Source organism: Strigops habroptila, chromosome 12 (assembly GCF_004027225.2).
Source record: "Strigops habroptila isolate Jane chromosome 12, bStrHab1.2.pri, whole genome shotgun sequence".
NCBI lineage: Eukaryota > Metazoa > Chordata > Aves > Psittaciformes > Psittacidae > Strigops > Strigops habroptila.
Window position 1 is genome coordinate 5,208,671 of NC_044288.2, and position 23,732 is coordinate 5,232,402.

At 51.4% G+C, this 23,732-nt stretch overlaps 1 protein-coding gene across 1 annotated transcript in view; it reads left to right on the top strand.

Moving 5' to 3' along the window:
• The window catches only part of EPHA10 (EPH receptor A10), a 39,954-nt gene extending 16,966 nt beyond the window's left edge, over positions 1–22,988 (top strand). The window contains exons 3-16 of the mRNA XM_030504821.1: positions 285–440; positions 1,143–1,484; positions 7,304–7,428; positions 9,290–9,452; positions 10,770–10,878; positions 11,108–11,163; positions 12,428–12,553; positions 14,467–14,652; positions 15,379–15,440; positions 15,557–15,760; positions 17,453–17,602; positions 17,778–17,971; positions 18,075–18,239; positions 19,035–22,988. Of these exons, the coding sequence (XP_030360681.1) occupies positions 285–440; positions 1,143–1,484; positions 7,304–7,428; positions 9,290–9,452; positions 10,770–10,878; positions 11,108–11,163; positions 12,428–12,553; positions 14,467–14,652; positions 15,379–15,440; positions 15,557–15,760; positions 17,453–17,602; positions 17,778–17,971; positions 18,075–18,239; positions 19,035–19,149 (2,153 nt within the window). The 3' untranslated portion in view covers positions 19,150–22,988. The remainder of the gene's footprint in view (positions 1–284; positions 441–1,142; positions 1,485–7,303; positions 7,429–9,289; positions 9,453–10,769; positions 10,879–11,107; positions 11,164–12,427; positions 12,554–14,466; positions 14,653–15,378; positions 15,441–15,556; positions 15,761–17,452; positions 17,603–17,777; positions 17,972–18,074; positions 18,240–19,034) is intronic.
• Positions 22,989–23,732: the final 744 nt, after the last annotated feature.

The window sequence follows — 23,732 nt, forward strand, 5'->3', positions numbered from 1 at the left end:
GAGCTTGGAGGGTTGTATTTACTGGCCAGTGGCAGGAAAAGGATGTACCAGCATACAGGGAAATGCTGTCATCAAACTTGTCCCAAACTCACCTTGTGGTGTTCTTCTTTGTCCCATCCCTGGCAGTGTTCAAAGCTGGGTTGGATGGGGCTTGAAGCATCTCTAGTGGAAAGTGTCCCTGCCTGTGGCAGGGGGTTGGGGCTGGATGAGCATTAAGGTCCCTTCCAACCCAAACCAGTCTGGGATTCTATGATTCCTGTAACTCCGTCTCTCTGTCTTTTCAGCTTGTCTTCCTGGATTCTACAAGCTTTCCCCCCGTCTCCCTCTCTGCTCTCCTTGCCCTGAGCACAGCTTTACGCATGAGGAAGCCTCCACGTTCTGTTCGTGCCAGAAGAACTACTCCAGGTCTCCGTCAGACCCACCATCTGCCTCCTGCACACGTATGTCTCGCTGAAATGTCTCTTTGTAAAGCAAGGAAGTAGGGATCCAGACTGTCCTGCAGCACAGAGCCAGGGGCTGCCCGGGATGTTGTCTGAGGCCCCATGCATGGGAGCTTCACCTGGGTACACGTGTCCCTGGGGAATCCTGTCTGCACTGTGGTACTGCTGCAGCAGGGAGGGGATGGAGGGTCTGTCCCTGTGCCATATAGCTCGCAGGCCGAGGCTGCAGTCTGGTGAGACAGACGTGAGGTCAGGCTTGTAGAATCCCCAGTAAAACTTGAGCACAGTCATTTCGTCAATAGAGTTGACAGATTTTAATTAAATGGCCTCTAGTTAATTGGATTGGACTCCAGTTTCTCCAGTGATGGATGCTCTCCATTGATGAGAAACCCTCCTGCTTTGCCCAAGAGTGTCTGATGGCTGGTGGGGCTCCTGGGGTCCCTGCAGCTGAACCCTAAGGAGGTGCTGGGTGCTGTGTGAGCTGTGGCTTGCTGTGCAGACACATTTGTCCGGTGGGAATCCTTCCTTTGGTGTCCCACCATGCTGCACCCATCAATGCATCCATGTCCCTTTGTGCTGCCTGGGACCATGCGTTCTTGCTCTACCACCAGTGCCTGTGCCACTGCTCCCATAGGTTTGCCCTTCACCCTGGGCAGCGCTGAGCTGTCCCAGCACCCATGTATGACACTCTTCTGCTTCCAGGCCCACCCTCCGCCCCGAGGAACCTGGTCTACAGCCTGCAGCAGTCATCGCTGGTGCTGGAGTGGAGTGCCCCAGCGGATGCAGGCGGCCGGAGCGACCTGACCTACAGCCTGTGGTGCGGCCGGTGCCCCGCGGCTCTGCGGGGCCGCTGCGAGCAGTGCGGCAGCAGCGTGGGCTTCGTGCCGCAGCAGACGGGGCTGGTGGAGCGCACCGTCACCCTCGTGAACCTGCTGCCCCACGTCAACTACACCATCCGCGTGGCTGCCGTCAACGGCGTCTCGGGTCTCAGCCCGCTGGCGGGGCAGCAGTACGCCGAGGTCAACGTCTCCACCGGCCTCGCAGGTAGGGCTGCTGTGACTGGTGAAGGTGGTTAAACAGGGGATGTTTGGGTTGGATATAAGGAAGGAGTTCTTCCCTGTGAGGGTGCTGAGGGTGCCCAGAGAAGTGGTAAATGCTCCATCACTGGCAGTGTTCAACGCCAGGTTGGACAGAGCCTTGGGTGACATGGTCTAGTGTGAGGCGTCCCTGCCCATGCTAAGGGGTTTGGAACTAGATGATCTCAAGGTCCTTTCTGTGGTTGCACCAAGGCAGTGGTTGCCTGCACTGTTTTACGCTCACATATCACCTCTGGGGTGTCTGGGTCTGCCCAACATCAAGGTCTGTGGCTTTGTTAATGAGAGGATGCAGGATCTGGAGGTGGTGGGGGCACCATCCTCATGATCATCATCATTCGCATGTCTGATGCTATGGCAGTACCCCAGTACCTCTTGGTTTGCTCTGGTGGCACTGATGTGGTGCTCAGCAGTGGCAGGCAGCACAGGCAGGAGGGGGAGATGGAGAGTGACCTGCAACACTCCCAAGGGTGTCTCGGTTTGTGCCATGGGGAGGCAAGGGGCTGGCTGTGCTGGAGGAGCCTCTGCCTGTTGTCTCCCTTGGTGCTGCACTGGCTCACAGCCGGATGGCAGCGAGCATGGTGACAACCTGGCCTTGAACACTGCCAGGGATGGGGCAGCAACAGCTTCTCTGGGCACCCTGTGCCAGCGCCTCAGCACCCTCACAGGGAAGAGCTTCTGCCTAAGAGCTCATCTCAGTCTCCCCTCTGGCAGGTTAAAGCCATTCCCCCTTGTCCTGTCCCCATATGCCCTTGTAAAACTGATTTAATCTTTCTCTTCTGTCATGGTCTGTGGCACAGTTTCGTACTCTTCCACCTCACATGCCATGTTTATGCTGCCTTATGTGAGGGGAAGCAAGTAGCCAGCCTTGCCCTGGGTGGCCAGAGGGGCTTGATCCCTCCTCAGTTGTCAGTTGTGCCTAAGGAGAATCAGCTCTGGCTTGTGTCCTTGTCTGCTCCTCTGTGGTTATGTTATGAATTTGCATGAAAACCCTTTGCCAAGCCACAGTTAATGGAGACAGATGATCCTCACATACCTCTTGGCAGGAATTGGCCAACAATTTCATCTGAAGAGATTAAACTTTGATCTTGTTATAAATAATTTTCCCACCACTTGATCAAATGTTTTTGCACATGTTGTTGCTTTCTCTTCCCTCATATAATGGTTTCTGTGAATCCGTGGGGTGGATGCTGTGCTGCAGACTGCTCTTCGGTGGAGGTGTCGCTCCTTATTAGGATCTTTGCTGTTCAAGGATGGATTTAGCTCTGGGAAGATCTTCTGTCTCCTGAGCTCAGGTTATTCCTGAGCCAACGTACAAGCTCAGGAAGGGTGAGCTTGACAAGGTCTAATAATGAGCCATTCATCCAGAGGCTTCCTCCTGGTGTCAGGCAGAGGGAAGTGGGATTGAAGCTGTCTCCTCACCTGGAGCTTTAGGTCTGAGCTGGAGACAAGAGGCTGGGTAAGGGCATTAAGTGCCCTGTCCTCTGTAGGGAGTGAAGCAACCAGTCCATCATACCAACGCATGCCTTAGCTGTTCGTTCAATACAGCTTTTCTTCTGGGTAAGTGGGAATCTCAGCCCCTTACTCCACACTGCATACTCCTGAAGGAGCTGAAATGCTCATGAAGAATATGGCATAATTAATCTTGTGAAGTGTTCAGAATCAATGTCTCTTGTGGAGCTGCCGAGTCTCCGGATGCAGATGGTGGCTCACAATTAGCCGAGCAGCTGAGGCTCAGGAAGTGTCTTAGAACACTTAAATCTTGTGTTGCTGAAGGTGTCCCCTCCTGAGGCAGCACCAGGCTGGTGCTGCTCCATCTGCAGCTGCCCCGATGCCCAGTTCCTCTCCTTTGGCACTGTGGGCATGAAGTGATAGTGATGATGAACCTGGCCCTATGGGCAAAGAGGGGGAGATGGTCGGAGAAAGGGGAGACTTCAGAGATGCCTCAAGCAGCAGTGACTTCCTTGGTGGCTGCGATGCGATGCAATGCTCTCAGAAGTCATTTGCAGCGGCAGGGAAGCTGCAGCTTCAGAGGAAAAATTAAACAAAGAAACAAGACCCTATTTAGCTGTCAGAGCTCTGCTCCTCTAAATATAGCTCCGAATGCAGCTTTCACACTGCCCTTCCCCTTCAGCAGTCACAAGAGGGAATTAGCAGTTGTTCGTTGTATGTGCAGGGGAAAAGAGAAGATGCTATTTAGTCTGCAGGGGGCAAAATTAATACTGTGTTTTTTCTAATCGGGCCCCAGCATGGGACTAAATAAAAGTGTTTGAGGAGAGAAGGGAGCTGTTTACCTGCAGGAGTAGAGCTGCATTAGCTATGTAAATGTACGCTCTGGGACGATGTCATTTATATTCCCGGCAGGAATCGGCTCCGATCTTAAAGGGCTTTTAAATCTGTTGCAGATTAATAATGCAGCCAGTGCTGAAATGCATTCTCCTCTCCGAGACTGTGGAGAAGTGGTTTGTGCTGAATTAGGTCTTGTGAAGCAGAGTCCTCTGCATGCGCTTGTTGCTGGTGCAGCCCAGCCCCAGCAAGGAGGGACAGTGGGTCTGCAGGATGAGAGTCTGTGCTTGTGGGGTCTTTGCCATCCATGCAGCAAGAACCAGCCCTGGAAGAGCTGCACAGGAGGTGATGTGGCTTCTTTTTTGGTTTGGAAAGAAGGAGCCCAGGGCAGGAGTTCCTTGGGGCAATGGCCAGTGTGTTTGCTGTGTTGGGTGTTACTGGTGACAGAGGGGGGATGTTGGTTGTCCCCAGTGCCGCGCTGCAGCCTGGCAGAGATGCTCAGGGTGATGGCAAGCTCTGTCCATCTGATGGCTGCTCACCCCATATGGGGGCCAGCAGACAGCAGCAATGGATGGGTTGTGATCTGCTTGTGTTTGCTGTGTGTCTGCTCTGCTGCCCTGGCACTGGAAAGGTGTGGAGAGAGCGTTCCTGGGGACGGGTGGGCACCAAAGAGGCTCTTCCTGCTGCATGGCTGCAGGAACTCTTGGTTCCACTCCATCTCCAAGTGCTTGCTGTTGTCCCTCTTGAAGGACTCTCTTTGGGTTTTGGATGCAGCGGGTTGTTCGGTGGAGGGGCACAGTGCCCACTCTTGGTTTTATTCCTTTTCTGCTGGTAGACTGGTTAATTAAGAGGACTAAACCCACATCCAACTGAAGGGAGTGTATGAAATGAGGCAGAGTGCTGAATAATTTAATGTTTGCTTTTTCAGAATAGAGGCAATGTTGGGGGAGCTTAAAATATTGATGGGGAACACACTTTTCTTCACAGTGTGAAATGCTTTATAGTCTGTGTGATTTTCTTTAATGCCTTTTAGACATGTTTGAGGCTAGCGCCTGCTTTTTTGGCATGTACCATGGGTTCTGCTCTACAGCCCATCACCGAGTGTGATTATTCCTGACGACTTTGTTAACAGTCAGGACCACTTGTTGAGGTGTTTTCAGTCTGTTTGCTAGATTCAGAGATACAGGAGGGCATCTGTGTGATGATTTATTGATGGGAATCATATAAAACAGCGAGGAGCGCTTAACTTGGTTTACAGGAGCAAAACCCAAGTGGAGTGTCGGGCTGATCTCAGCTGCCCATATCACTTGTTGTTCCATACAACATGCAGAGGCCAAGGGCTCGTGGTGGGGATTACCCTGCTGTCCCAGTGACAAGGGCTGCGAGCATGCTGTGTGTGTTCCTGTTTGTGCACGTAGGTCAGTGTGTATCTGCAAGATTGGGGAAGGGAACCACTTGCATAGAGCTGCTCTTTGGGTCCTCTCGCTCTTTCAGCAGAAGCCAAAGGGACTTGGAATCAACAAGCAAATCATCATGAATAAAACATCAGGAGGACTTTTTTCTTCAGCAAAGACTAATGAGCTAAGTAATAACCACGCCATTTCACAGATAGTTAGGTTTACTTTCCAGGGACTTGCTCCTCTCCGCAGGAGTCTTTGTGGGATAGTCAGGGTCCAGCAAACACCCTGATTTGATGGAGAAGCAGGACAAGCAAGAAACAATGCAGCTGATTGATTGTGCCTGCTGCAGGGCTGCAGGGTCACTGCAGCTTCCTTCACCTGGGTGTGTTCTGGCCCATGATGCTTACCAGGGTGATTCAGGGAGGACCGTGGCTTCCAGCTGTGTGCAGGCTGGTGGCTGTGAAGGGCAGGTTGGGCAGCCCAGAGCCACGCTTTTGAGAGGCTTTTGTGCCATTTCCCATTCGCTCCTCAGCCTGAGAGGAGACTTTCTGTCACCCAACCAGGACAGCTTAGGCACTGCCCCAGGAGAGCTGTGAAGACCTCACTTGGTGTGGGGGGAGGTCAGTTTTTCTAATGAATCCTAATTTCCTCACTAATCAATCCAGAGCAGGACGAAAGTCTCCAGTAGAACCTTTATTATAGTACCGGGTGCTTTATTTTCCCTACTAAAATATTTAGTGTCTTTCCTGAATAGCACCTTTGCAGCAAAGACAGCAATGTCCTAGCACGACTCACATGGTGACCCACGACACCATGTGTCGTAGCACGTAGCAGCCCCTTCCTCCCTGCTCTTGCTGGTGGATGCCCTGGCCATGGGCAGATCACCACATCCGAGCTGCTGCTGCGTTGCTGTGGCAGGAGAGGGATGCTGTGTCCTTGGCTGGCTCCTGAGATGCTGCAGACAGTCTGACAGGTCCAGCTGGCTTTCTGCTGGTGCAGGAGGCGAGAGGCTTTGGGAAGAGCTGCCGGGATGCTGCCAGCAGGCAGTGCTGCTGCTGTATGGGCACTGAGCACAGCTCAATGGCTTGGAGGCAGGAGAAGATGGTCAGAGGAGGAGACAGCACGGAGGAAGCTCTGGGAATGCAGAGATGAGCACAGCAAAGGCATCAGCATCCGGCACAGAGCCTGCGGATGGCCGGGGACAGCGAGCTGCCTGCTGCATGCCGGAGAAGTCAGCCTGTTTGGAGCCAAACCTGGTTAACATGGGAAGAGTTGGCAAGTGCATCCTGCATAGTGAGATGAACTAAACGGGAGCACATATGCCAGGGAGGGAGATGCAGAATGGAGCATGTGCTGATCAGACATAAACAGCTAGCTCCTGAGGCATGGGCTGTGTGCTTAGCAGTGGGCAGGGCAGGCAGCTCTCCTGTTTTCCGGCTGTCTGGAATGGTGAGGGGCAGAGCCTGCACCTAGGTGGCTGGAAGAAGCCTTGGCGTGTCCTCCAAGCCCTCCTGCTCAAAGATTTTGTGTTTCCCAGAAATCCTTAGGAGCAGGTTCAGAGCGCTGGATGTTAGCTGGTGCTCAGACCTCTATGCAGCACCATGGGTAGAGGATTTTTAAAGATTTTTAAGGATTTTTTGCCTGGTTTTGGCTCAAGCATTACTAGCTGCCCACAGTTTACAAAGCTGTCGTATTTTACCACCATCTTCTCCCGTTGTATGATCACCAGCTTAGAATTTGCCCTATTTCAATCCTGATTCAGAGCGTGGGAATTGGCACCTGCAGCAGCACTCTTCAGCTGTTTAAATTGTTGAAGTTTTCACTGTGGCATCACCAGGCAGAAGCAGAAATGAAGTTACCACAACTCAACACGTTTGGGCTGACGTGGGACTCGCAGCCCAGGTGAATGCCCCATCCCTGGCAGTGTTCAAGGCCAGGCTGGGCAGGACTTGGAGCAACCTGGTCTAGTGGAAGGTGTCCCTGCACTTGGATGCAGGGGGATTTGGGTGCTGCTGGCGCAGGAGGGAAGCTCTGCCCTCAGCAGCACTGTGCTCACCCCCTGCTTTCTTCTCTGCTTTTTCAGCATCAAATCCTATCACTGACATCCGCACAGATAAAGTTGAGCAGAAGAGCATCTCCTTGTCGTGGCAGGAGCCGGGCTTCCCAACCACAAACGGCACCGAGTACGAGGTCAAGTACTACGAGAAGGTAGGCTCTTGGGAATGGTTTTGGGGAATGGCTTCAGGTCGTGGTCATGCCCCAGCCAGCTCTGGATACTTGCCTTGCCCAGTCTGGCACTACGTGATGCTGGGGATGTGCGCTGCATGAAGATTGGGTGGTGGGAAAGGGAGGGAATGCGTGTCTGTAGGCAGTGCTGTTGTGATTTTACTGGCACCTGAAAGTAAGAGGAGCACTTCAAACAGGGGCCAGCAAGGTCCTTTCTGCTCCCACAGTGTGATGCGAGCTGCTTCTGGAAGTTTGGGGAGATTTGGGTTATTTGTAGAGTTTTATGTTCATTAGTGGGGTTTTTTCCCCCTCATCTATGCAGCAAAATTTCATCCAGTCCCAATGCTGACATCTCCCTGTGAGAAAGAGGAAAGCCAATAATTTTCATTCTTTTCTTTAGTATTACTATTTTTTGAATGCTTTGGAGGGCTTTTTTTCAAGACCATCAGGAACCTGAGAGTTGGGTGCTTGCCATCAGCCAGCAGACAGGAGCTGCTAAACTAAACTGGGTTTCTAAATCTCCGACAAGATGACACCTGTATTCATAGCCTGTTCTTTGGGAAACTTGGATGTTGTGGTGTTCACTGGTTCAGGAGGCCACCCAACCCCTGAACTGTGAGGGGTCCCAAGCAAAGGTTTTTCCGACAATCTCTTAATTTTAAGCCCAGCTTTTATTTGACAGGTGGGTTGAGACTTTGAGAGGAAAAACCAGTGGGCAGAGAGCAGGGACAATGCTCTAAATCAAAATAAATGCAGTTTATGACACAGTTCCACAAATTACCTTATCTGCGTGTGCTCAGGCTCGTTATGGAACTGATTACATGTCAAGCAAACTGTGCAGGTGACATGTTGGCGTGCTGTATTTAGAAACAAGCTACCATGAAGCTGATTCATATTAATGTGATTTTCAGCCTCTGATAGATTTGAAAGGAGAAATCTGTGTGTGAGGGCGAATGCTGAAGCCCGAGGTGGTAATTCCTGTGCAAATGGGCTGCAGCAACAAGATACTCATGGTATGTGAAATGAGGAAACATCCTGCTTGGGTATGGAATTCAAACTGGTTTAGCAATTATACACTGAAATGAGGCTCTTGATGCTGATATGAAAATCAACTTAGTTCCTAATCTTTGCTTTTAAAGCTGTACTTTAACTGTGGAGATTCAAGGGGGAAAGCGTATCAAATGGCAAATACACTTCACAGCGATGTCCCCGGGTCACGGCGCTGGGATGCTCCTTGGGACCGGTCCCTTGTGTAACAAGGGTGCAGCACACACATATGGGATCTGAGGGAGGCCGATGCTGAGCCAGGAGGGCACAGCCCAGCCCCACTCCCAGTGGGAAGTAGCATCAGATAACCCAGTCCAGGTCTCATCTTCTCACTGGGGAACTTGTTCAATTGTACCTGACATGGCTGAGAAAACGATTTCTGATGGTGGCTGCATAGAACCGCGGGAAGCTTTGTGGGAGCCGCTGGGGCTTGGTTTGCTTTGCAAACCCACCTGCAAGCTTTAATTACTCAGCATGTGCTAATACAGGTGTATTTACTCCAGGGCTCGAGTGGCTCTAGTAAGGGAGCAGGAAAGGACTGGAAAGTACCAGCATCCTGTCCTCTGCCTGTTTCCATAGCACATCACCAGGCTCCATCTGCCATTTCGTGTGACCTTTCCGTGTAATTTCTATTAATGAGACATCTAGTAAATGTATTCTTTCTGTTGAAGGCTTTCTATTTAGATAGACTGTCCTGATGGGACCCAGAGGCAAGGGGAAGATCCAGCAGTGCTGTGCCTGCTCCAGGGCATGGATGTCAGTCCAGCTCCATCTCAGGTATCTCATTATTTCACAGGATCAGAGAGATCAAAGTTACTCAACTGTGAAAACCACATCAACAGCCGTGACGGTCAATAACCTGAAGCCTGGCACCCTCTATATTTTCCAAATCCGGACATCTTCCTCTCCAGACTACGGGAACTACAACCCTAGTATCGAAGTGGAGACACTGGCAGAGTGTAAGTGTTGGCAAGGCTTGTTGTCTCCTACAGCTGAGATATGAGGCTATTTGAGCTGAGCCGTGGGGATGCTGCTGCTCCTGCCCCACGTACTCTTGGTTTCCTGGAGCAGCATCTATTCCTCCGGTTCATCTGCTCCGGGTCTAAGGGGAGGTACTTCCCAGGGTTTGCTTTTAATTGCATTTTCCTGTTTGATTTTGAACCCTGCTGCTGGTCTGTCTGTCCTGGAGGAGTTTGTCCTTAGTGCATCAGTGAGGGCAGCCAGTCTCTGGCTCCTCTCTGGTGTAAAGGCTGGGGACAGAGTCTCTGCTCCTTGTCTGAGATTGCCCAAGGAAGTGCTCAGCAGAGCCAGTGACCTCGGTATGATGTTGGTGCTGAAACAGATCTCACCAGGTCCCTTTTGTGGTGCCACCAAACAGGCACTGGAAGGGAGCGAGTGTTGGTCCCTGATGGTGTAAATGCTGAGGGCCTGTGAAGCTGTGCAGCCCACAGCAGGCGCAGCACAGAAGGCAAGACCAGCCTGGAGATGCAGCTGGCCTTGGATGCATGCCCCAGATAGGAGATGACTGCTTACCCCCGCTGCCATCCTGGCTCATGAGGCGCTTGGCTTGTTAGCTGCTTGGCTGAATAAGGTCAGCCAGCATCAGTGTTAGTTGCTGGGGCTTTTCCTTTTCACAGTTTCCATTCATAACTCTAGTCCAGAAGCATCTTATTTCACTGACTTAAAAGAGGGATTGGAGAGATGGTCGGGCTTCAGCTTAATAACCCACCCTGGCTAGAAATGAAAGCCCTGAGATGGCTGGCTCAGTACGACTCTCACAGATTGTGTTTAACAGGGCTTTAAATTGCATCCATTTGCCACACAGAAGACATTTCCAGAATGAATTGAAACCAATAAAATTTTTATATAGAATGTAGCTTTCTAATACCCCTGTTTGCAAAAGCAGGAGGGGAAGGGATTAATGTGATGAAGGAAAACTATTTGTAAGCTATAAATTTTAATATGTCCCTCCGATAAACAGGAACCTTTCCTCAGCGCTGATTAACACAACCAGGAGCCTGGTGTGGCAGCGCTGGGGTTGCTCCATCTGTGCTTGCAGCACTGCCCTGCATATTGGTCTGGCTGCACCAGCTCAAGCTCTTAAAACTGAACCAGAATGGGAACTGTTGTGAGGATGGTGAAAAGTAGCCTGGTGCTAAGGGTGAATTGCCCCACTGCCTTGCTGGAGGATGCAGTTGGCACTGGGAGGAGCAGCCGGGGCTGCCCCATTGGCCTCCTGGGGTGCATCACTGACCACCTCTGCTTCCCTCCCGCAGTGACAGTGGCCTCCAGCGAGCAGAACCCCGTCCTCATCATCGCGGTGGTGACCATCGCGGGGCTGACGGTGCTGGTGTCCATGGTGATCGGCACCATGGTCTGGAGGAGGTGAGCGGGGCTGGGGCATGGATCGAGGAGGTTTGGGGCAGGGGAGGACCAAAGCCAAGTCCCTTGGGAGCATGGGGCAGTGCTGGCTCTAAGCGTGGGAGCTGGGTTGAGCTTGCTGGCTCCTCGTGCCATGGGGCTGGACTCTGTTCCTGGGCGCTGTGACTTGAGGCTTGTAGCCAGCGAGAGGCTGCTGCCCATATAACAGTGTGCATCTTCATTCTCATTGCAGACAGTGTGGATACAGCAAAGCCAGCCAGGATGGGGACGAGGAGCTGTACTTCCATTGTAAGTGACACCTGACCACCATGGCTGGTATGACTGTGTGGGGATCCCTATTTATTGCTATTAATAACCCAGCTTCCAACAAAGCAGCCCTGAGTCCTTCCTTTTGAAGCGTTGTCATCCTGCATAATCCCAGAGCAGGGGCTCAGCACAGTGAGGCTCCCTGGGGACAGCAGGCTTGACAGCTTCATAAGCCAGTGTCCGTCCTTCCCACACACGGGTCACTGCCATGCCAAAGGAAATGGGGACGCTTCAGCTTTCCATGGGCTGTGTGAATTATTCTGTCAGCTTCCCACAAACGGCTGCATGAGAACACAGCTCTTGTTTTCTGGGGCTACTCTTGGTTATTGAGCATCAGTAATTAGACAGACAGCAGTTGTCAAAGGAAATTCAGATATCAAGATTGATGAGTTTATTTGATTCCCGGCATATGCCTGTGAAGCGTACACATGCTCTTGTGCTCCCCAAAGCATTTCAGATGCAGCAGAGCCTGCGTGCTGCTTGGATTCAGCTTGGCTGTTTCATAGCATCACAGACTGGTTTGGGTTGGAAGGGGCCTTAAAGCTCCTCCAGTTCCAACCCCTGCCACGGGCAGGGACACCTTCCACTAGAGCAGGTTGCTCCAAGCCCCTGTGTCCAACCTGGCCTTGAACACTGCCAGGGATGGGGCAGCCACAGCTTCTCTGGGCACCCTGTGCCAGCACCTCAGCACCCTCACAGGGAAGAGCTTCTGCCTCAGAGCTCATCTCAATCTCCCCTCTGGCAGGTTAAAGCCATTCCCCCTTGTCCTGTCCCTTTGCAAGTGCTCCTGTAAAGCAGGTCAGCCTCATTCCACACGGTTGTCCTGGATGTGCTCCCAGGCAGGGTCGCTGGCCCTGCAGCAGATGGTAGGCGCCTGTGGGAGGTATTTTGCTGCCCATGCTGCTAATGGAGAGGACCTGGCACGTCGTTGTTCATGATTATAATTATTTCTCCTAGAGGTCTTGGGAATGATTTGGGTACTTGAGGATTAGCATGAGTGACTCAGTCAAGGAGGGAGCTGCACTAGAGTGAAGGAGCTGCTCTCCTTTAACTCAAGGCTTGCGGCAGTGGAGCAGAGCGATGAGGTTCATTTAATCCCACAAGAAATTTCCTAGCAACCTGAAATCTGAGTGTTTTATTTTGCTTATAAAAATGTGGCAAGTTAGTCCTGCCGGCAGACCTGGAGGTGGATAACCTGGGAGAACAGGCTGAGCCTTTCTCATGCACCTTTCTGCCTTTCCTGCAGTTAAAATACCAACCAGGAGGACGTACATCGACCCTGACACTTGTGAAGACCCCATGCAGGCCGTGCACCTCTTTGCCAAAGAGCTGGATAACGCTAGTATTAAAATTGAGAGGATCATTGGGACAGGCAAGTTCCTTGCTGCATCTCCCAGGGCATCTCCTCATCCTCTGGCACCATCAGCACCTTTGCTCTTGTAGATGCTTGCAGCAGGGAGATGGGAGCGGGGCTCATGAGTGTGGTGTTCAGGAGCTTGATTTTGCATTCCTGTTTGTTTTTCTGAGGCACTAAGCGCAGGCAGGGAGTTTGGACCAGAAAGCATCAGCAATTATCTGCATCTGGGCGCTTTGACAGCAGCATGAAAACTATTTATAAATACGTGAACCTAATGATTTATTGATTTTCATCAACTTTGCTACCTGAAACTTAAAAGCAAATTAAAATCCCCTCACTGGGCCCTAGAGCCTTACTCGCTAATGTGAGCCAGGACATGGGAAACATGATGATTCTTTGTCGTTTCTTTTCCTAAAGACAAATTCAGCTGCAGAAAAAGAGGTGGAGGAAGGGAAGAGGGAAGGGCTTTGCCCGCCAGCTTAAAGGACAGTGTTGAAGGGAGGAGAACACTGAGGAGAAGAGGAGGTTATCTTTATAGCTGCTGAGTGGAGCAGCTGAGAGGAATCCCGCATCCCTTTCAGAAGCAAATTGGTGTTTGAGAGATCAAGAAAGAAAATTAGTCAGGAAGACATTTAAATGGAAGGAATTTGGGAGTGCATTTGTCTCGTGTCTGACCTAAAAAGTACCTGGCTTTTAAATCAGTAAAGCTTTTCATAGCTACACGTGTTTTGCTATAAAGCCAATATTGGCCTTTTATGTTATGAATTCGGTTATGTTATGTTATGAATAGCTCCAGTTGTTAGGTGCGTGGCGGTGCAGAGTGGGATGTTCTGCCTCACTGAATCATCATAGAGTCACAGCCTGGTTTGGGTTGGAAATGACCTCAAAGCTCATCTAGTTCCAACCCCCTGACACAGGCAGGGACACCTTCCACTAGAGCAGGTTGCTCCAAGCCCCTGTGTCCAACCTGGCCTTGAACACTGCCAGGGATGGGGCAGCCACAGCTTCTCTGGGCACCCTGTGCCAGCGCCTCAGCACCCTCACAGGGGAGAGCTTCTGCCTAAAGCTCATCTCAATCTCCCCTCTGGCAGGTTAAAGCCATTCCCCTTGGCCTGTCCCTACAGGTCCTTGTAAAAGGTCTCTCTTCAAAGACCACAGGAACCCTCTTGGCCCTGCCATGCTCCAGTCCATGAGAGGCAGACCCCATGTGTGCTGAGCCAGGAAGCAGAATAGGCCAGGCACAGGGAGCATGAGCTCAGTGGCTGGGGGTTAATCCTCTTTTCATAGAGTAAACCACAATATGCACTTGAGCAGAGGTGGAGAGCGTGGCTTAGAGGTGTAGGAAGAGGAAGAAGAAACTGCATTGCATTATCCCAGGTTTTTAGTATCACATGCTGATGCTAAACTTGTGTGAAGGGTTGTGTGTTCAGCAAAGGTGGGGGAAGATGTTAAAACAGGCTCTGTGGGGGAAACTTACAGCCACGCAGGGCTCCGGGCATTTGGGTTTATGGATTGGCAAATCCTCTGATGAATGATGGGGAAGTCTTGCTTGTCTACATAGCAAGACACATCACTCGTGCTACAGGAATGCACTTTATGGTTCCAAAGAAAGGAAAATATTCCCTAAAGGGAGCTGGCTTCCAAGAGGAGGACTGCTGCCCTTTGCTTTGTAGCAGGTATATATATAAGCTGTCTTTATAATGCATTGCAACAGCTCAGTAAAACATCACCCTTACACAATGCTACCAAAAGAGGAAGCTGTGAAGTAAGGGAGCAGGTTGCTCATTCTTTCGTGGTCTGGAAATGGCAGAGGGAAGTGTGACAGCACATGATGGAGTGGTGTGAATGTGATTGCAGGGGCAGGCGTGGTGCTGGCTGCCGGGGACCTGGTACCATGGATGCTGTTAACCCGTCTCTCTGCTGTGCAGGAGAGTTTGGAGAGATCTGCCGGGGATGCCTGAAGCTGCCCAGCAAGCGGGAGCTGCCGGTGGCAATCCAGACCCTGCGGGCAGGGTGCTCGGAGAAGCAGCAGCGTTCCTTCCTGGCAGAGGCGTGCACCATGGGCCAGTTCGATCACTCCAATGTCATCCGCCTGGAGGGGGTCATCACCAGAGGTAAGGGGGGACATGGGCACAGCCCAAGCCACATGCAGTGGAGGAAGGCTCCTGTGCAGGCAGCGTGCTTAAGCTGTCACTTTGGAGCGATGACCTGGTGCAGTGCTGTTGGCTCTAGAAATGAGGGTTTTTCCTCATGTGTTCGCTATTTTAGCATTCTGCTGATTAATAAAATGCTCACAGCTAGATTAATACATCCAAGGAGTGGGACTGGCTTAAGAGCAAAACTGTGCACTCTTAATAAAAGCAAATTGAAGTGAGATTCTGTCAGTAAAACAGATGATTCTGCTCCCGGCTCTTGTACGCGCTGGACTGCTCTGCGGATGCTGTAGTTAAATGGATATCCATGTAAATCCAAAGAAACGTGAGCAGCTGTGCTGATTTTAACTGGCCTTTTTATTAGGTAAGGAAGTATTGCTGTTCTGAGCCTTGGGCTGAGCTGGTTGCTTTTGCCTTTCACTGGGTAGTGCTGTTCTCCTTTGTGGTGTGGTTTAGTGTCCTGGTAAAAGGAGCATGCAGTGGGATCCCAGCTGGGAGAGACAGGAAAACCTCGGACCCACTGCTCATTGAAAACTATCTTGAGATGAAGTCCTTGTCTTCCTTAGCAGCCAGGCAGCCCAGGCTGACCATGCTGGATGTTAGCACCCAGGTTTCTAACACCTGCAGCGTCAGAACTGCCTGAGCTGTGGGCAGGACTCATGCAGTGCTCCTCATCTGTCCATGCAGGGAGCACCATGATGATAGTGATGGAGTACATGGGGAATGGTGTGCTGGACTCTTTTCTCAGGGTGAGTGCTGTGGGAGCTGATGGTAACTGGGGACTGCCACCCTCCCAGGCTCTGCTGGGGAGGCCCCTTGATTTGGGCATTGCTCACCTTTGGCTTTTCCTCCTCTCTTTCTACAGAAACATGAGGGACAGTTCACGGCCACCCAGCTGGTTTGCATGCTGCAGGGGATTGCCTCTGGCATGAAGTACCTGGCGGAGATGGGTTACATACATAAAAACCTGGCTGCCCACAAAGTCCTCGTGAACAGCAGCCTGGCTTGCAAAATAACTGGTTTCAGACGGCCACAGGAGGATAAGATGGAGACCATCTTCTCCACCATGGTAAGCTGCATTTCCAAACTCGGTTGTCAACGTTCCCTGAAGGCAAAATGCTGTCAGAACAGCTGCAAAACCTCTGCAGAGGTGGATCTCGCTGGCTGTAATACATAGATATGGCCAGGAGTGCTTGGACAGAGGACAGAGGGCTTTGCAGCCTGCTCTGAATGTTGAATAAGGATAAAATCCAAAGCCAGCCAGCTTCCACAGGTGGAGTTAATAAGAAATACAGTAGTTCTACTCCAGAACCAGTATTTTTCCTAGACTCCTGTTTCCTTCCTCATGTATAAATGCTGGCTCTGCATCTTACCAGCTTCTTTCTCAGCTAGAAAACCAATACATTTAGCCAGAGAACTGTACGGAGCTGCCCTGCTCTGCTCTTCGCATCCTCTGGCCGCAGCCCTGCTGCATGTCTGCGTGAACTGGCAGAGGCGCTGGGCGGCTGGAGGCAGCCCTGGCAGCCTCAGGCTTCCTCCTGTCTGTTTTATCACTTGTAATGAAATTCATGGCTTTCAATTAAGAATTTAAGTCCTGCTTGATTCACACTTGTGCCTCGTCAGCGCTGCCAGGCAGTGCAGCTCCTGAGTGACTGTGTGAGCCCTTGAGCATAGAGCTGGGCAGGCACCCCATGGACCCCCAGACATGCAGCCCCTCGCTGGAGCCGGCTCTCCCTCCCTGCTTCTTTCACACCCCTCTTTTGAGGGTGCGTTAATGCATTTTGAACTGCAGAGCAGTAGGATGTATTTCATTTGGTAACAGCTGGAGCTGTTAGTGCCAGGCATTAACCAGTCATTAATATTTTAAAGAGCATCAATTGCTCAATCAAATGAGCACTTATTGTTTGCAGGGAGCGCTGGGCAGCGCTAAGGAGGCAGCAGCTGATGTGTGCTGCCTGCAGGGACCCCGTGCTTGTGTCCCAGTGCAGGGTATGGGTGGCCCAGGGGAAAAGCCTGTTGGGAGGGTTCAGCCCATGTTCCGACAGGAGCTGCAGCCGTTTGCCAGCTCTGAGCAGGCCAGTGGTGGAAAGAGTCCTGGGAAACTCTTCCAGCCATTATCACTAGTGCAGGGAGAGCACTGCTGTCCCAAAGAGTCCCTGCCATAGGTGCCCCCCCATGCTGGTCGTGGTGAATGTTGTCTGCAGAGCTGTAGCTTGTTGTCGTGAAGCTCTTTGGTGCTGTCATGCTGCTGGGTACAGAGCACCCGCTGGACGAGGGCGATGGAGAGCTCAGCAGGAGCCCTGGCTTCTCCCACCACGGTGCAGCAGGGCTGTGGCTTTGGGTCAAGGTCTGCCTGCTGTTAATTACAATTAGCTGTGGTCTGTAACCTGCTTCCACTAGAGCAACCAGAGGGCTTTGCAGACACCGAGACGGGGATTACTAATCACAGGAGAACAAACCAGGGTGGAGGGACTGTGTGTTTGCACAGCACTGAAATGGTTTTCATTAAATATTAAGGTATAAAATGCCATCAGCTCTTCCCAGAGACATTTTCCTCTCTCATTAATATTTTAGGACTTGCATACAGTGGCATGGCTGTTTTCAAATAAACTGAGGCTAAAGTTTTCTGTTAGTACTAAATCTACACATGGCACATGGGCTTGCTCGGTGTCTGCCCTGTGATGCTGGGCAGGGCATGATGAAGAGCTGCATGTGGATGAGCTACATCCTGCTCATAATTTCTCCCCTTCTTCCTATGCAGCGTGGGAAGAGCCTGGTGCTGTGGTCAGCCCCTGAAGCCATCCAGTATCACCACTTCAGTCCAGCCAGCGACGTGTGGAGCTTCGGCATTGTCATGTGGGAAGTCATGTCCTATGGCGAGAGACCCTACTGGGACATGTCCAACCAGGACGTGAGTCCCAGTGGTTGCATGATAGATGATGGTGTTGCCATCGCTGATGGTGTGCAGGTGGCTCCGTGGGGTGTGGAGGAGCTGCTGCTGCTCCCAATGTGGTGTATGTGTGCCCCAGGGGTTTGCCTTCGATCTGGTCCCATCTCCTCACCTCCTGCTCCCTTGTGCACTGCAGGTGATGAAGGCTGTGGAGGACGGGTTCCGCCTGCCCGCCCCGGTGAACTGCCAGCCACCCCTGCACCAGCTCATGCTCGACTGCTGGCAGAAGGACCGCAGCCAGAGACCCAAGTTCTCGCACATCCACAACATCCTCAGCAAGTTGGTGCAGAGCCCGGAGCCCCCAAAGTGCCCCAGCTCCACGTGCACCAGGTGACCACGCTCTTGCTTTGCTGCCTGCTGTTCTCCTTTGCCTGCCAGGTCCCACCTCAGGCGTGCCATGTCCTCCGTCCTCACCACCCTGTTTTGTTGGCAGGTCCCACAGTACGTCCATCCCCCTCACTGAGCGAACCTTCTCAGCCTTCCCATCTTTCAGCTCCGTAGGCGAGTGGCTGGAAGCGATAGAAATGGGCAGGTACAAAGACAACTTCACTGCTGCGGGCTACTGCTACCTGGAATCGGTGGCCAGGATGACAGCCCAGTAAGTGAACTGGTTTCATGGCTATCACCTTTTGTCGCTGGGTGCAGCAAAAGTGAGCTCTGCTTTGCAGTTAGTCAGGCATCACTAAACAAGTGGACAGGTCTTCCAAAACCTGTCTTTAAGAGCTCACTGGTGTGGGTTGGGCTGCATGTGTTGTGCATCTCAGTTGCTGGTTTTTGAAGCTGAGATTTAAACCTGGAGTTTACGACTTTGGAGTTTGGAGAGAGACTTTGGACAAGGGCTTGTAGGGAGAGGGCAAAGGAGAATGATTTTAACCTGCCAGAGGGGAGATTGAGATGAGCTCTGAGGCAGAAGCTCTTCCCTGCGAGGGTGCTGAGGCGCTGGCACAGACTTTTCCCAGAGAAGCTGTGGCTGCCCCATCCCTGGCAGTGTTCAAGGCCAGGTTGGACACAGGGGCTTGGAGCAACCTGCTCTAGTGGAAGGTGTCCCTGCCCGTGGCAGGGGGTTGGAGCTGGATGAGCTTTAAGCTCCCTTCCAACACAAACCGTTCTCTATTCTGATTTTAACCTCTCGTTTCTGACAAGAGTAGTGTTGCCTGTCCCTTCCTGAAAGCAGACTCGAATCTAACACAATTTACCAATTCTATGTTACACAGGCAGCACTGGGTGGCAGGGTTGGGAGCTATCTCATGCTTGGTGTGCTGCAGGCTTGTGTTATGCCTGGATTCTTGGGGCAACAGCTTGGGGCTTTCTTACTAAAACCTGCACTGCCCCTGCCTGGGAACTGTTGGCGTCGGAGCATTTTCAGGCTAAAGCTTGTTTTCCGTGGCTGCAGGGACATCCTCAGCCTGGGCATCACGCTGGCGGAGCACCAGAGCACCATCCTGAGCGGGATCCAGACGCTGCGGGCGCAGGTGATCCAGATGCATGGCCGAGGTGTTCAGGTGTGAAGCGGAGCCCTGCGGTGGTGCAGAGCACTGACCCGGGAGCAGGCAGCTGCCCGGCCCCACACCGGACCAGAGGTGGGATGTAGGAATCACTGAGCTGCTGCCAAACCAGTCATTCCACGTGGCAAGAGAGCAGGGTGTCAGGAAGCCAAGGATTCCCGGGATGCGTGCCTCGGTGGATGTGGCTCTCCCTAGCACTGTTTTGTGTGATGAGTCAAACTGATGATGCCATTTCATATGGTGATTGGGTTAACAGGGTGGACGGACGTTTGTGCACTGTCTTAATCCAGAGCTGACAGCGTTTTCATACCTAGCATCCTACTGGTGAGATCCATGGGTATTTTTATACAAGCTGACATGTTCAGGCAACCCCACAAGGAGCTTTTTATTGCTTTTATTTATAGAGACCGGAGCACAGCTCCCACCCAGCGCCCAACTTCTGGAAGGTGACTTTTCCCATCTGCTGTGCTGAAGGAAACTCTTTCCCAGCCACCCCCCTTCTGCTCTGAGTTACTTCCCTGCATCTTGACGCCACAGTTGGTGAACAAAACCAAAATACTCTCCACTAAAGTGCAGAGCAAACGGTGCTGAATGTTTCTAAGGCTCTCTTGACAAGATAATTTCAGGGGAAGAAATGAAAAGCTTTGATGAGGAGAGCCATAACCAAGAGAGGTCAAGCAGTGGAGCCCTTGGGCTGCTCTGCTGATGCTCTCAGCCTTTTGTGCAGGTCCCAGTCCCTTGTTTTACTGCTGGAGCCCAGCAGTGGGCTGGGAACTTACAGACCAGAGCAGCAGCAGGCAGCATGCCTGCTGTGTTATGAATAGCACTAATTCAACCCACAGCAGCAGCAGGAGCCTCCTGATTCAGCCAGAAATGGGATAGAAACCCAGGAATTGGTTTGGGGTCAGAGAGACATCAGGCAAGGCTGTGCTTTGGGGGGGGATGCTTCCCATGTCCTCACTGAAGTGTACCCCTGGCCACTGGAAGGGCCACCTTAGCTGTGGTGAGTGCTTTTCCCTTCCTCCTCCAGTTGCCCCATGCCTGGCCGGGAGCAAGGAATGCCTGGCTCTGCTGTGCCAGGGCATTGATCTTCCACCTCAAATTAATGGCTGGGCAGAGGTCCAGCCCACAGCACTCCCCACAGCACCCACAGTCTCTGCAGTGGCGTGCACCCCAGGTCTCTGGGTATCCCTCTGTTTGCTGGAGGGACCACACACCCCAGCTGGGTGCTGGGGCTTGGGCAGAACTGATCCTTGCATCCGTGGGATCCCTGGAATCCTGCTGTGCAATCCAGGCAAACCAGGGCACATCAGCACTTTACTTGTTGCAGCAGGAGCGCAGTACTGCCTGCCTTGCACGCTGGCAGTTCCCACTGCTGCAGGCCTGATCCCTGACAGAAGACATAAATAGCATCTACTTAATAATACAAGTTTCCTTGAAGTTGGTTAATTAAATGGGTCTTTCTTTGCAGCCTTGTACGGAGTTTTGTAGGCCTTTTATTGCCATCTGTAAGTATTGCAAGTGAATTATTGATGATGAAAGGCAAAGATTTACAAAGGGAATGAAAGCTGTGAGAGATGTTCACAGTGTGGTTGGAAATCTGTTGGAGTCGGATCCTCCTATTAGCCTGCTCTGAGAGGATGAGTTGCTAAATGGTGGTTGAGAGAAAGGCCTTAAGTGTTGGCACAGACGTCTTTGTTCCTTCCTGGTCAAGCAGAGCAGCATGACCATAGGCACTGGTGGCAGTGGTAAACAAGCTCTCTCCTTCCTGCCCCCTCTGCACTTTAAACAATATTCCCCAGTGTCACTTGGTTGGTTTTATAGCAGAAATAACTTGTCTTTAAGTTTGGCCCTTGCCTGGTCTGGTTGGTCACTCACCATCCCGCTGTTTCACACCCAGAAGAGTAATAATGGTGAACTGAAACCTTCATTTGGTAGAAATGCCAGATCCCAAGGATCAAGTGCAATTTGTATGCTCTTTATGTTTACATTTTATCAATAGAGAAAGTATATTATAGTTCTCTAGGCAGGGAGCTGAACCAACTTGATTCTGGATCCTCTCCCCCGTCTCCCTGCTCTGGTCCCGTCCGTTGGGATTTCCAGCAGCCTCCTGTGTCAGGATGCAGGGAGCCGTGTTGGGACATCATTGCTAGATAGGCTTGCTCCATGAAAGCTCCATGCAGCTGCTTTCAGGAAGGCCCAGGGCTTTGTGACAAGGTGACAGAGTGCCTCAGCGTTTGGGAAATGGACTTTGCTGTGAGCAAACCCCCGAGCACAGACCAAAGTTACGGGTGAGAGGAGGCACATCCTGCTCTCAGACCTGCTCCTTAGTCCCTCTGAGCATTGCCTGGCTGGAGGGAGAAACCTTAGCACAGCTTATCTAAACTCATGGCTGTTTCTCTGGGGCTACAGGGACCGGTGGCTTCCCAGGAGCCATGGGTCCCTTGGGAAGCTGCTGTGGCCATGCAGGCAGGGGTTCCTGCTCTCCTAAGGGAGCTGAGCTCTGCATGGGGCTGGCAGCCCCACAGCTTCCCAGGCCATTTGCTTGTGTAGAATCATAGAATAGTTTGGGTTGGCAAGGACCTTAAGATCATCCAGTTCCAACCCCATCATGTGGTTGTACAATACTAGAATAATCCAAGCAAAAAAGAGACCATCTTTCAATCATTTCTTTAGCGTTTCCCCCACTGAATTAGGCTCCCTCTGTTCTCTAGCACAATCAGAACTGAAGGGGTAATTTCTTTGTCTGTGTCTCTCTAGCTGTTCCCAAAAGGAATTCAGTGTTTAATTACTTTTCTGACTTACTCTGCTGGGAGACTTGGATGTGGCATTTCAGAAAGCTGGTTCTGTGGATGGGACCGTGCTCTAACTCAGCAGAAACAAGAGGTAGTTGCTTTGCTGGCCTCTCCTTTAAGAAAGAAAAGGAAAAGCACATAATGAAAGTCTGCTTTCTAGCCTAGCTTGTTGCAGCAATAAACACTTTTAATTGAGCTCCTCGTCAACACTGGAGATAATAAAATGAGCAGATTAAGCTGTAGATTGTTGTTATGATTTTAAAATTAACTTGGAGCCTCTCAGCACCTCTCTTTGGGGAAGCATTCAATGCCTTATAATTAAATTAATTAGCAACACTGTTTTGAAGCTGCCTGACCAAGACAAATGCCTCAAAATGAGTTTGGTCTCTTTGGCCATCCAGCCTCTGATGTGCTTCCCTTGGTGTGGGGAAGCCCTGATAACATCGGTGCTACTAAGGGTTCAGGGCAGGCTGACCACACTTGCCTTCTCTGCAGCAGCATTAGTGTTAATGGGCTTGTTCAGAGAAGAAAAGAGAGTAATGAGTATTCTGTGATCTGTGGGCTTTGCTGGAGCTGATAAATGCAGTTACATGACGATATGATTTTAGATGTTCAGGCAGAGTGGAGGCCAGTTGTGAATTAGAGGAGCAGAGCAAACGTGTGTGTCTAAGCTCATGTGTGGACAGGACCATGGGCTGTTCTTGCACGGGATGCAATCCTGATCCCAGCAATGTCCCGTTGGCTGTTGGTGCCTTGGACTGTAAAGCAGGATGCAGTTCCCATCATGTGCCCTCTGGAAGAGCAGTGCAGCGGCTGTGCTGTCAGCAGCCAAAGGCTGGGTGCTTTTGGAGGGGCAGCAACACGGACCTGGCATCCAGCCTCGTGTCACCAGCGTTTGGGAGGTTGGACATTGCTCTTTGCTGCCCTGATGCGGTAGCAGGAAACCTCCTGTTTCTGGGCTTTGCTTGATATTCCCCGTGGGAACGTCTCCATTAGATGTTGGAGTGAGTCCAGTGGAGGCCATGGAGATGCTGCGAGGGCTCTGGACACAGGCTGAGAGAGCTGGGCTGGTTCAGCCTCGAGAAGAGAAGGCTCCTGAAGGGGACACCTTAGAGCAGCTCCAGTGCCTAAAGGGGCTCCAGGAAACCTGGAGAGGGGCTTTGGACAAGGGATGGAGGGACAGGACAAGGGGGAATGGCTTTAACCTGCCAGAGGGGAGATTGAGATCAGCTCTGAGGCAGAAGCTCTTCCCTGTGAGGGTGCTGAGGCGCTGGCACAGGGTGCCCAGAGAAGCTGTGGCTGCCCCATCCCTGGCAGTGTTCAAGGCCAGGTTGGACAACGCTTGGAGCATCACCAGCACCCTGCAGCACCCCCCTCACATGAAACTAAAACTGGAATCAAGTTGGTTCAGCTCCAGTGGCTTTTTGATATTCATTAACCACGTGTTATATACTGTAAATACATACTTGAGAAGTCAATATATATTTTTCTAAGCTTGAAACAAATGTAATATAATATCATAAGGGACACTGTGTGCATTTCATGTTTGAACTATAGTCAGACATCTCCAGGGAATCACAGTTGGTTTCGAATAATAATAATAATAATAATAAATGGTGATAAAGATCTATAGACATTTTTGTTAATTTTGTATTTATTGAACTATGTTTGAAGATTGCAATAATGAAATATCGAAATACCTAAGTAAAACCAATCACTAATTCTGCCCTGGCTTGCCTGTGTGGGTCATTTCAGGTGTTGCGATGCGAAGTACCACTGCAGCAAGGGTAG